A 12,713-nucleotide genomic window follows, 5' to 3' on the forward strand; every position below is an offset into this window, starting at 1 on the left:
TTTTAATTTGGTAATTGAATACCTCAGGAATTCAAGTGGACAAAATGAAAGTAGTAGAGTTAATGTTTTGATTTGATCTCTGAGTTATCCCATAACTGGTGAATAAAAGGAGGGGTTTTTTTCTGGTTCACATGTATGAGATTGTGAATAAACAATAGAACATGAATGATTCATTTTGTTCATAGGTCTAATTTTTACAATTAGGTCTATTTTAAATATTGTTATATTGTGCCTTCCACTTTTGGTTAGGTGTTACAATTTTTATTTTTATTTTTGTGTTACAGCTGTTTTTCAAATGTGAATAAACGTTTGTGGAATCTGTGCCATTGAGCAGGGATGCATAATCACTGCAGTTTCCCCTTGGAGTTGTCATCATCTCACTCTGGAGTCATCATGCTGTCCCTTATAAAAATACGCTCATAACTGTCCTACTCTTCAGGACTGGGCTCATATCTTAACGAACCCCTTACATCTCAGTTCATCAGTACTAGACATACATTTATTCATGTACATGATTTGTAATTTATTAGAAAAATCTCTATTCTTTTTGTACTTTGAGAAAGTTATGGTAATTTGTAGTGTCTGATCCTGTTCTGTTAATAATATCATTGCAATGGGTCTGTAAAAATCATTGTATGCCCATGGTTTGTACAAAACTATGGCAGTCACTAATGATAGCACAGCTGAGGTTTTGCTTGTACATCAGCAAATATTACAGGTTGCAATGACTGAGCGACTAATATCAAGATTTAGTGTTGCAATAATAATGTCACTGTTCTTTATTTATTTGAATGCTATCATGGTCTACACTCTTTGGAGTAAGCCTGTTTTTAAAGAGACTCCACGCTACATTCTGTTTACCCACATGCTTCTTAATGACTCATTACTGCTCATCTTTACCTCTTCGCTGTATATTTTAAGTGTGGCTTACCTCAAGCTAGTAAGGGCTGCTTGTGCTTTTATGGTTTTTGTTTCAACTACAACTTTCAATAATGCACCTTTAAAGACCCACTGACACAACTTTTTACACCACGTAATATGTGTCTTTATTGTTTTATTGCTGTATTGTGAAATAAAATATCCAAAACTCAACTTGAATAAAGGGTCGTCTTTGTAGAAAATCAAGAATTTCAGAGCCGATTTTGTGTTTTTTGCCCCGGCTTCTACAAGCGCCATGAGCCATTTGCCCGTTTTTGCCGCTAGGGCGAGTGACGTCACATCAGTGTATGTCGTTCTGGATTGCATGAAAACAAAACATGAAGCAGGGAAGCTATCGAGATTGTCTGCCCTCACGTCTATTAAAGATTCTGTTTAAACAGCATAATGTTGGTCACGTCACACTATTGGTCCCACTCCAAAAAACATCATGTCTAAGCTCCTGTTAGATCATGTTAGATACAGTAGCTACCAGAAGTTTAGGTCATATTTATGCAGAAATATCAAAAACTCTAAAGGGTTCACAAACTTTCAAAACATGCCGGATGACATCTTATATCTATCACTCCACACATATATCATGTATATTATCCTAACTAAATATATGAAACAAGGTATTGGCCTTTCAGTTGTTGTACATTACTGGTATTAGCTGCTTTGGCCTATTGATAAGTAATATGCAATGGTATAAGACGCATTTGTGACGTTACAACAAATTTTAAACAACATACATGTATTGAATAACAACACATAGCCACGTACCCTGGCTCGTTCTCTTTTGGCAAAGGCACCACCAGACTTTCGCTTTTTGACCGCCCCTTCTGGGGGTCTGCTGTCATCTGTTTCTCTTTTGACAGATTGATTCGGCCCGGGCCTGTCAAACAACGTCGGCGCAGCTGACTCCTCCAACACCAGTGGATAAGTTGGATCAAACGTTCTTCGAGTTCTGGACGACAAAGTGAAACAGTGCTCTTTGAAATGTGCTGAACAGAGACGTGACCATTTTGTTGACTTCCAGTTCGCACGTGTTTTGGAAACGTTTCTTTCCCACTCTTTTGCTATTTCAGGGTGTTTTTTCCAAGGAAAGGAATGGAGTTTCACTCCTTCCGACGTGGTGTTAGAACACCCGTAAGGCCAATTTATGCTGACAACCCAGTCCTCGCAGACGGTGTCGCAGACAGTGTCTGCGTAGCCCCCCCACCTTCGCAGACGCTCTGCGCGCACCTCCCAAAAATTGTGACCACCGCAGAAGCCTCGCAGACAGCGCCGCAGACAAGAGGGCTCTGATTGGTCCACTCTACCCGCTGTACACGCACTTCCGCTTCCCTACTTTCCCGGTTTGTTTTGTTTTCACGACCGGCATTTTTAAAAACACGAGCGAAGATGGAGCAGCATGAAGAGCGGTTGATTGAGGAAGTGAGGAAGTAAGTACATCTATACAACTCCAGTTCTAGTCATTATAAAAAAAAAAAAAGTTCTAGTCATTATAAGTAACCGGAGGATAAACACTCCACTAACCACACCCACCAACTACTCCTAGCGACTTCGCCCCCCCTTGCGTTGTGCGGGTGAATAACATCGCGCACGCCTATTCCCCCGCTCAACAATAAATTACAACTGTCTGCGAAAAGCTATCTGCGAAAGCCTTGTCGCAAGAGCATGCAGAGGCCTGTAAGCCACACATATAATCCCTTTTCGGTTAGACGCCATTTAACTTTTTCACGCAAGGAAATCACAACAAAACCACAGCTCAATATCACAAGACTTGTGAGAACTGAACCAACATAGTGACTTGTAAACAAAAACGACACACTGATGTGACGTCACTTCCGGCATCTCTGAATGAGCCCAGTTCATATCCAGGTCAATCTCCCTGCACGAAATTTAAAATTACTTCTGATGTTTAAAACAGACAGTTAAACCAAGAATTAAAACCAGAATTTATCTTTGGAGTCATATATTGTTTGTTTAAAAATTAATACGAAATGACTGTCAGTGGGTCTTTAAATCTGGCTGTGATGTCACTAGAACGTTATGTGGCCATACGCTTTCCTCTAAGACATGCTGAAATAACCACTCCGAAAAGAACTTATATTGCTTTTGGAGTCATTTGGTTTATTGGTTCAATGACATTCATAATTGACTTGCTTTATGGAGTAGTGATGGATTCTAACTATTTAACTGTACAAATGTTGTGCACAAGAGCAAGGCTCTTTATCAAGCAGTGGCAGGTCGATGTTTATCGGGGTTTCAACATATTCTGCTTTGTGTCAGTGTCTATGATCATCCTTTTCACTTATGTCAGTATTTTGATCACAGCCAGGTCCATTTCCTCCAATAAAGACTCTGCTGCAAAAGCCCACAAGACCGTGCTGCTGCACCTCATTCAGCTGGGCCTGTGCCTTACTTCTTTTCTCTACAGCATTATAGAGCAAGCTGCAGCAATGGCCGGAAGTAGCAGCCTCTTTATGGACTTACGTTATGTAAACTATTTGTTTGTGCTGATCTTGCCACGCTGCCTAAGTCCACTCATCTATGGACTGAGAGATGATGCTGTACGGCCCTTATTCATGTACTACTTCTGCTTTGCTGCATGTAAACATAAGTCGACAGTCAATGTACACTGAAGAGAAGCCATGATTTCAGATGGTTAAGTATACTATTTAAATGTAATGTTTACTACTAAGATGACCTATGTAAAAAAGGTTGTAGTCGTGGTTCTACATATGAATAGGTACCATGTAACTCAAAGATTACACTCTGCTCGGTGTTGTGGTTCAACCTTGTCAAACACACGTAATCCTATTCAGCTATGTGCCATGAATATAAAGCTGAACACTAAGTGTCTGTATGAGAATAAAACAAAAGGTTTCTGCCCACTCAGATACACTCAAAAAAACCAACATGGGTGTCTGTTACATGAACCTAAGTCTAACATGTAATGGTTGACATTTAGGTCACTCAACAAAATTGTTTCTGGCTAAGTTAATGCATTTTACTTGGGTGGAAATACTTTCCATAATTTTATTATGTTCACTGAACAAGTTATTTGCAAGTTATTTTTTTGAGTGTATTTGGGTTGAAACTGGCTACTCATCTAAGCCATGCTATAAATAGAACATTAAAAATAAGACAATCTTTTATGCTGAACTGATCATTTAGTGGTCAGTCAATTAAAATGATCAGTTAATTTAATTCAAGGAATTAAATATATAATGTACATTCAGGTACGGGGGCCTTTCTGTGTGGAGTTTGCATTTTCTCCCCGTGTCTGGGTGGATTTTCTCCGGGTGCTCCAATTTCCCCCACAGTCCAAAGATACGCAGGTTAGGCTAATTGGTGACTCTAAATTGACTGTAGGTATGAGTGTGAATGGCTGTTTATCTCTATGTGTCAGCCCTGCAATGATCTGGTGATTTGTCCAGGGTGTACCCTGCCTCTCACCCATACAGTAATCAGCTGGGATAGGCTCCAGCTTGCCCGCGACCCTGCACATGATAAGCGGTTACAGATAATGGATGAATGGATGGAAATTAGAATGTTAGGTTTTATTTAATTTATTAATACTTAATAAATTAAATAATATCAATCAATTGGTATGGTATTCATCTATAGCTGATATAGCCACATGGGCTCAGGATTACTTTGGCAAACCTTTGTCAAGCACTATGATATAGCATTACATCAAAAAATGCCTATTAAAGCTTTACTGTGCAAAAAGGAAGCCTTATGTTAACTGTATCCGGAAGTGCCCTTGACTTATCTGGGCTCAGAGGCATCTGGGATGGACCATCACACAGTAGAAACATATACTGTTGTCAGACGAATCAGTATTTCAAGTCTTTTCTGAAAGAAATGGATGCCATGTGCTCTGTACCAAAGACGAAAAGGACCATCCAGACTGTTACCATCAGCAAGAATGTATTCCATGATGGCAGCATTAATTAGTCTAGTTTGAGTTCGCCAAATTCTCACAAAACACACACACACACACACACACACACACACACACAGACACATACACAAAAAAAGACAACTAATTATGAACAAACGAAATGTGGTGGGGGAAAGGAACAGGACTTATGTGCCAATTCCCACCTAACCCCTACATGCAACATATGCTGCCTTCAAGACATGTTTTCCAGGATATTTCAACAAGACAATGCAAAGCCATATTATGCACATATTACAAAGGAATGTCTGTGGAAGAAGAGGGTGCCTGTCCCCTCTGTCCCCAATAGAGAATGTGTGGTGAATTTTGAAACAAAAAAATATGACAACGACCCCATATTTTTGCTTGATAATGCAGTCTGGCAGCATTTCCCAACACAAAGTACAGACTCCCATTCTTGGGAGTTCAAACTTGGCAAGTTCAGCTTGGAAGTACAGACTCCCAAAGATGAGAGATTGCAGTATGCCCAATCTGCATTGAAACAGCACCATTCTTGCTGACATTACAGCTCAGCTCGGCTCGAGACTCAACCATGCATTTTCACTTTTATCCTTACTGTAATTGATATTTACCATAAAATAACATGTACCAAATAACCTGTATTTTGTCATTAAAATATTAATTGAAATATTAATAAGAAATTATATATTCATGTTGATAGGTTTAGATTTGTCTGTACTAAAGAAAGTTGAATTGACAAAGTATGAGTGATCCAGAAATTTAGTCCTTTCCCCCCTAGGAGATTCTGCCTAACAGATCGAGGAACGACAGTCACTGACTCAGACACAGCTGTACAGAGATAATTCTCAGTTTATTGAAAGACAAACATGAGTATACTAGTATATCTACATTCAACAGTGTGATGTAGCTAGATGATTGGAAGATGGGATTTCATGAAGCCGAGTTGTCTGCATGTGATAAGATAGCTTCAACAGGTGATGGAGAACAGAGACTAGATGTGTGAGCGAAGATAAGTTTCAAGTATTTAACTGAAACTAGACAAAACAAGTAGCAAGCAAGCTAGCCAAAACAAGTTGCAAGCATGCCAAACAATTATCTATCACATGTGTGCCTATAAAAGGGCCAGTGGTGGGAAATGATTGTGGGGGTTTGTCGTTAACATTGGAAGAAACCTGAAGAAAATGTGAAGAAAGAAGGCATGAAAAATGGATCAGGCTGTGGTCATTGTTGTCGCTGCTATACTTTGTGTGAAATGCATTCAGGGATATTTGACTACCGAAGTCCACACAAGTCACCTACTGACTGAGACATCTTTGATAAAACCTACGATTCAAAAACACTTCTAGGTATTCGAACTGTATGTGGCTAAATGGGAACTTTTGGAATTGGAACAGTACTTAAGCTGTTACTAGTGATGTTTCATGACATTGCACAAGTTCATGAGAATGCAAGTACAGAGAAGAACGCATATTGAGAAATGCTACAGTACAGTAGCCTGACAGTGACTCCTGGTGGAGCAGTGCAGAACCACACAGTTAAAAGAAGCTTTTAAATTAGAACATTTTGTGGAAATTGTCAAACCTACTAATATATTCATCAGTCATAACCATATATTTTTCTCTCTTGTCTTAGAAAACTCTAGACTCAAAAACAGGTTTTCCCTATAGCCATCAGTAAATTGAACAAAGTGAAAAATTTACCCCTCCCCCATTTGTGTTTGAAACACAAGAGATATTCATTTTTATATCAAAAATATTTTCCTTTTAAATTTCTAATTTTATGTGTGTTGAACAAAGCCATATTGGGAGATGACCACAAATTTAATAAATTTTTCCATCCATCCATCCATCCATCCATCCATCCATTATCTATAGCCACTTATCCTGTTCTACAGGGTTGCAGGCAAGCTGGAGTCTATCTCAGCGGACTGTGGGCGAGAGGCGGGGTACACCCTGGACAAGTCTCCAGTTCACCACAGGGCTAGCATTAATTAATTTCATTCATTCATTCATTCATCCATCCATCCATCCATCCATCTTCTACCACTTATCTGGATCCAGGTCGTGGGGGTAGCAGCCTAAGCAGAGCAGCCCAGACTTTCCTCTCCCCGGCCACCTCCACCAGCTTCTACCGCTTATCTGGATCCAGGTCGTGGGGGTAGCAGCCTAAGCAGAGCAGCCCAGACTTTCCTCTCCCCGGCCACCTCCACCAGCTCTTCCAGGGGAATACCGAGGTGTTCCCAAGCCAGCCGAGAGATGTAATCTCTCCAGCGTGTCCCGGGTCTGCTCCGGGGTCTCCTCCCAGTGGGACATGCCCAGAAAACCTCCCTTGGGAGGCATCCAGGGGGCATCCTAACAAGGTGCCCAAACCACGTCAACTGACTCCTTTCGATGTGGAGGAGCAGCGGCTCTACTCTGAGTCTCTCCCGAATGACCAGGCTTCTCACCCTGTCTCTAAGGGAGGGCCCAGCCACTCTGCAGAGAAAACTAATTTCTACCACTTGTATCCGTGATCTCATTCTGTCGGTCACTACCCATAGCTCCTGACCATAGGTGAGAGTGGGAACATAGATGGACCAGTAAATTGAGAGCTTTGCCTTTTGGCTCAGCTTTCTCTTTATCACAACAGACCGGTTTAGTGTCCGCATCACTGCTGACGCTGCCCCGATCTATCTGTCCAACTCCCGCTCCCCCTTACCCTCACTCATGAACAAAACCCCAAGATACTTAAACTCCTCCACTTTAGGTAGAACTCCCCCCTGACTCAAAGTAGGCACTCCACACATTTCCGGCTGAGTGCCATGGCCACAGATTTGGAGGTGCTGATCCTCATCCCAGCCGCTTCGCACTCGTCTGCAAACCGTCCCAGCGCATGCTGTAAGTCACAAATTGATGAAGCCAACAGGACCACATCATCTGCAAAAAGCAGAGATGTGATCCTGTTGTCACCAAACTGGACACCCTCTGCCTCTTGGCTGCGCCTAGAAATTCTGTCCATAAAAGTTATGAACAGAACCGGTGATAAAGGGCAGCCCTGGTGGAGTCCCACATGCACCGGGAACAAGTCTGACTTACTGCTGGCAATTTAAACCACACTCCTGCTCCAGTCATACAGGGTCCGAATGGCCCGCAGTAGTGGGCCCTGAACCCCATACTCCTGAAGCACTTCCCACAGGGCACCATGAGGGACACGGTCATAAGCCTTCTCCAGGTCCACAAAACACATGTAGACCAGTTGGGCAAATTCCCATGCACCCTTCAGTACCCTTGCAAGGGTAAAGAGCTGGTCCAGTGTTCCATGACCAAGATGAAAACCGCATTGTTCTTCCTGAATCCAAGGTTTGACTATTGACCAGACTCTCCTCTCCAGCACCCCAGCAGAGGCTTTCCCAGGGAGGCTGAGAAGTGTGATCCCCCAATAGTTGGAACACACTTTCCGGTCACCCTTTTTAAAAAGGGGGACCACTACCCCAGTCTGCCAATCCAGAGCCACTGTCCCCGACCTCCACACAATGTTGAAGAGGCATGTCAGCCAAGACAGCCCATCAACATCCAGTGCCTTCAGGAACTCAGGATGAATCTCTTTCACCCCAGGAGCCTGGCCACCAAAGAGCTTTTTAACCACCTCAACAACCTCAGCCCCTGTGATGGGTGAGTCCTCCTAAGCACCCTCAGACTCTGCATCCTCCTCGGACAACATGAAGGTGGGATTGAGGAGATCATCAAAGTATTCCTTCCACTGTCAGACTATGTCCCCAGTTGAGGTCAACAGCACTTCATCGTCGCTGTAAAAAGTAGGGACAGAGCACTGCTTCCCCTTCCTGAGCCACCGGACAGTTTGCCAGAATCTCTTTGAGGTCGACTGAAAGTCACGTTCCATGGCCTCACTGAACTCCTCCCACACCCAAGTTTTTGCTTCAGTGACTGCCAGAGCCGCGTTCCACTTGACCCATCAGTATCTGTCAGCTGCCTCTGGAAACCCACAGGCTAACCAAGCCAGATAGGACTCCTTCTTCAGCCTGACAGCTCCCCTCACCGCAGGCATCCACCACCGAGTTTGGGGATTACCACCACAACAGGCACCAACAACCTTGCAGCCGCAACTCTGCACGGCCGCCTCAGCAATGGAGGTGCGGAACATGGTCAACACAGGCTGTGTCCCCATCCTACCCCGGTATGCAGTTGAAGCTCTGCCAGATGTGGCAGTTGAAGATCCGACAGATGGGAGCCTCCGCCAGACGTTCCCAGCATATCCTCACTACACATTTGGGCCTACCAGGTCTGTCCGGCCTCCTCCCTGGCCATCTGATCCAGCTTGCTGCCAGGTAGTGATCAGTTGACAGCTCAGCTCCTCTCTTCACCTGAGTGTCCAAGACAGACGGTCATAGATCAGATAAAATGACTACAAAGTCAATCATCGATCTACACCCTCAGGTGTCCTCGTGCCACGTGCACTTATGGACACCCTTATGCTCGAACATGGTGTTCATTATGGTCAAACTTTATTTATTTATTTATTTATACCACAAGGTCTAATGCTCAATAAAGGGATTTTTTTAAATTGAATTCAGCTGATGGTGTTGTCCAGCCATTGCTCTGTTAGTCATATGTTTCTGCATGAAGGAAGTACAACGATGACCCTGAACATCCTCCTCCATTGGAGCAAACAAAGCATGATATTTACATGGAAACATACAGTGTCTTGCAAAAGTATTTATCCCCCTTAGTGTTTGTCCTGTTTTGTTGCATTACAAGATAGAATTAAAATGGACTTTTGGAGGGTTCGCTCCATTTGATTTGCACAACATGCCTACCACTTTAAAGGTGCAAATTGTTGTTTTATTGTGAAACAAACAATAATTAAGATGAAAAACAGAAATCTGGGGTGTGCATAGGTATTTACCCCCTTTTGTATGAAACCCCTAAATGAGAGCTGGTCCTACCAATTCACTTCATAAGTCACATAATTAGTTGATTAAGCTCCACCTGTGTGCAATCAAAGTGTCACATGATCTGTCACATGATGTCTGTATAAATCAACCTGTTCTGGAAGGACCCTGACTCTGCAACACAACTAAGCAAGCAACATGAGACCCAAGGAGCTTCCAAACAGGTCAGAGACAAAGTTGTGAAGAAGTATAGAACAGGGTTGGGTTATAAAAAATATCCCAAACTTTGAATATCCCAGGGAGCACCATTAAATCCATTATAGCAAAATGGAAAGAATATGTCACCACTACAAACCTGACAAGAAAAGGCCAACCACCAAAACTCACAGACCAGGCAAGGAGGGCATTAATCAGAGATGCAACAAAGACACCAAAGATAACACTGAAAGAGCTGCAAAGATCCATGGTGGAGATGGTAGTATATGTCCATAGGACCACTTTAAGCTGTACACTCAACAGAGTGGGGCTTTATGGAAGAGTAACCAGAAAAAAAAAGTCATTGCTCCAGAAAAGACTCCCCAAATACATGGAAGAAGATTATCTGGTAAATGAGACTAAAATTGAACTTTTTGGCCCTCATGGGGAATGCCATGTGTGGCGCAAACCCAACACCCTGAGAACACCATTCTGACAGTGAAGCATGGTGGTGGCAGCATCATGCTATGGGGATATTTTTCATCTTCACGGACAGGAAAGCTGGTCAGGACTGAAGGAAAGATGGATGGTGCTAAATCCAGGGCAATTCTGGAGGAAACCTTGTTTGAGAAGAAGAAGCCGCCTTTATTTGTGACATGAACAGTGAAAATCATCCTCTGCATTTAACCCATCTGAAGCAGTGAACACACACACACAGAGCAGTGGGTAGCCATACTACAGCACCCAGGGAGAAGTTAGGGATTAGGTACCTTGCTCAAGGGCAATTCAGCTCAAGGCCACCCCCTGTTAACCTAACTGCATGTATTTGAACTGTGGGGGAAACCGGAGCACCCAAACGAAACAGACGCAGACATGGGGAGAACATGCAAACTACAGAAAGGCCCCTGCCGGCCACTGGGTTCGAACCCAGAACCTTCTTGCTGTGAGGTGACAGTGCTAATCATGAAACCACCATGCTGCCCAAGTAAGCCAGTGGTTTGAGACTGGGACGAAGGTTCATATTCCAGCAGGACAATGACCCTAAGCAGAATGCTAAAGCTACACTGGAGTGGTTTAAAGGGAAACATTGAATTGTCTTGGAATGGCCTAATCAAAGCCCAAACCTTAATCTAATTGAGAATCTGTGGTATAACTTGAAAATGGCTGTACACAAACAACCCATCTAACTTGAAGGAGTTGGAGCAGTTTTGCTTTGAGGAATGGGCAAAATTCCCAGTGTCGAGATGTGCTAAGCTAATAGAGACATACCCCCAAGAGACTTGCAGCTGCAACTGTAGCAAAAGGTTGCTATACAACGCATTGATTTATTCGGGTGGGATACCTATGCACACTCCAGATTTCTGGGGGGTTTTTTTTTTGTTTTTTTTTATTTTAATTATTGTTTTTTTTGGGGGGGGGGGGGGGGGGGTTTGAACAATGTTTTTATTAATTTTTTTCAATAAGAACATACAAATCACATTGACACATGCAACACAAGTTGCACAATGAGATGCAGGTGAACCTCGCTGCATACACATACATACAAACAAACAAACAAACAAACGCACACAAACATGCATCCCCACGTAAAATAATAAAATAAAATTGTCTCACACACACAATACTCCTACAGATAGATACAATCTATTGTTGCTTGAAAAAGTCCATTAAGGGTGCCCACACTTCTTCAAATTCTTGTATTTTACCCCTGATTGCATAGGTTATCTTTTCTAATGTAACATACATTGTCAACTCTCTAATCCAAGATTGTGTAGATGATATTTCAGTGTCTCTCCAAGACAAAGCAACCATCCTCCTGGCCCGCAGGAGGCCAAAGTTGATCAAAGTCTTACACTTAGAGTTAACAGAAAAGCAATCTGGGTATATCCCTAAAATACAAAGTTTTGCTACACAGGGTACCTGAATACCTGTAATTTTACTTAGAGTGTGAACAACCATTTTCCAAAAAGTTACCAGTTTAGGACATTCCCATACACAATTAATTAACGTACCTTTCTCAGTCAAACATTTCACGCAAGTATCTGGTGTGTCAGGGGATCACTTATTGAGTTTCTCAGGGGTTATGTAAGTTCTCATTAACCATTTGTGTTGTAGTAGTTTCATGCAAGTGTTAATGGTTTGTGTTTGAGCTTTTACACAAGCTGTTGCCCACTCAGCTTCTTCAGTATCTTCCTTAATATCTGAACTCCATGCCCTCCTTCTGTCATGACTAGATTCCTCATCATGTGAGACAAGTACTGTATATAGTATAGAGATTTGGTGCTTCCCATTCATGTGTTTTAATACAATGTCTTCGAGGCAGGACAGTGACGGTTCTTGTGTATCCTGATGACACTTTGATGAAATGAAATGCTTCAATTGGAAGTATTTAAAAAAGTGTTTTTTTGGAATTAAATATTTCAAACAAAGGTTGTTAAATGTTAGTAAGGTGCCCTGAACATATAAATCTCCAATTTTTTGCACCCCCTTGTCGGCCCAAACTTGAAAACCACCATCTGCCCGGCCAGGAGTGAACTGTGCATTATTCCAAATAGATGAAAATTGAGAGATGGGAGGTGTATCACCAATATGTATATGAGCTTTAAACCATATATCAATAGAGTTCTTAAGGAAGGGATTTGTTGTTTTTTTCTTTAAAGTTTTAAAATCTGATGAATATAAATATAGGCTTAGTGGCAACTTAGATATTGATGCTTGCTCAATATAAACCCATGCTGGAGGTGAATGTGTGACAAAATTAAACATGGCACTACGCAGCTG

General features: G+C 42.3%; 1 protein-coding gene across 1 annotated transcript; it reads left to right on the top strand.

Annotated features, from left to right (window-relative positions):
* The first annotated feature begins 658 nt into the window (after positions 1-658).
* Positions 659-3,563, top strand: LOC132894989 (odorant receptor 131-2-like). The gene is made up of 2 exons (XM_060935139.1): positions 659-998; positions 2,938-3,563. Exons 1-2 carry the CDS (start codon positions 659-661, stop codon positions 3,561-3,563), a joined length of 966 nt encoding a protein of 321 aa, XP_060791122.1.
* Positions 3,564-12,713: the final 9,150 nt, after the last annotated feature.

The sequence above is a fragment of the Neoarius graeffei genome, chromosome 12, assembly GCF_027579695.1.
Source record: "Neoarius graeffei isolate fNeoGra1 chromosome 12, fNeoGra1.pri, whole genome shotgun sequence".
NCBI classification, from domain to species: Eukaryota; Metazoa; Chordata; class Actinopteri; order Siluriformes; family Ariidae; genus Neoarius; species Neoarius graeffei.

What these genes read in the sequence shown, in the direction of transcription:
- LOC132894989 (XM_060935139.1), top strand. Translation starts at nt 659, where the DNA reads ATGGCAGTCACTAATGATAGCACAGCTGAGGTTTTGCTTGTACATCAG. An exon ending in TACAACTTTCAATAATGCAC is followed by an intron (nt 999 to 2,937) that starts CTTTAAAGACCC and finishes CTGTCAGTGGGT; the next exon opens with CTTTAAATCTGGCTGTGATG.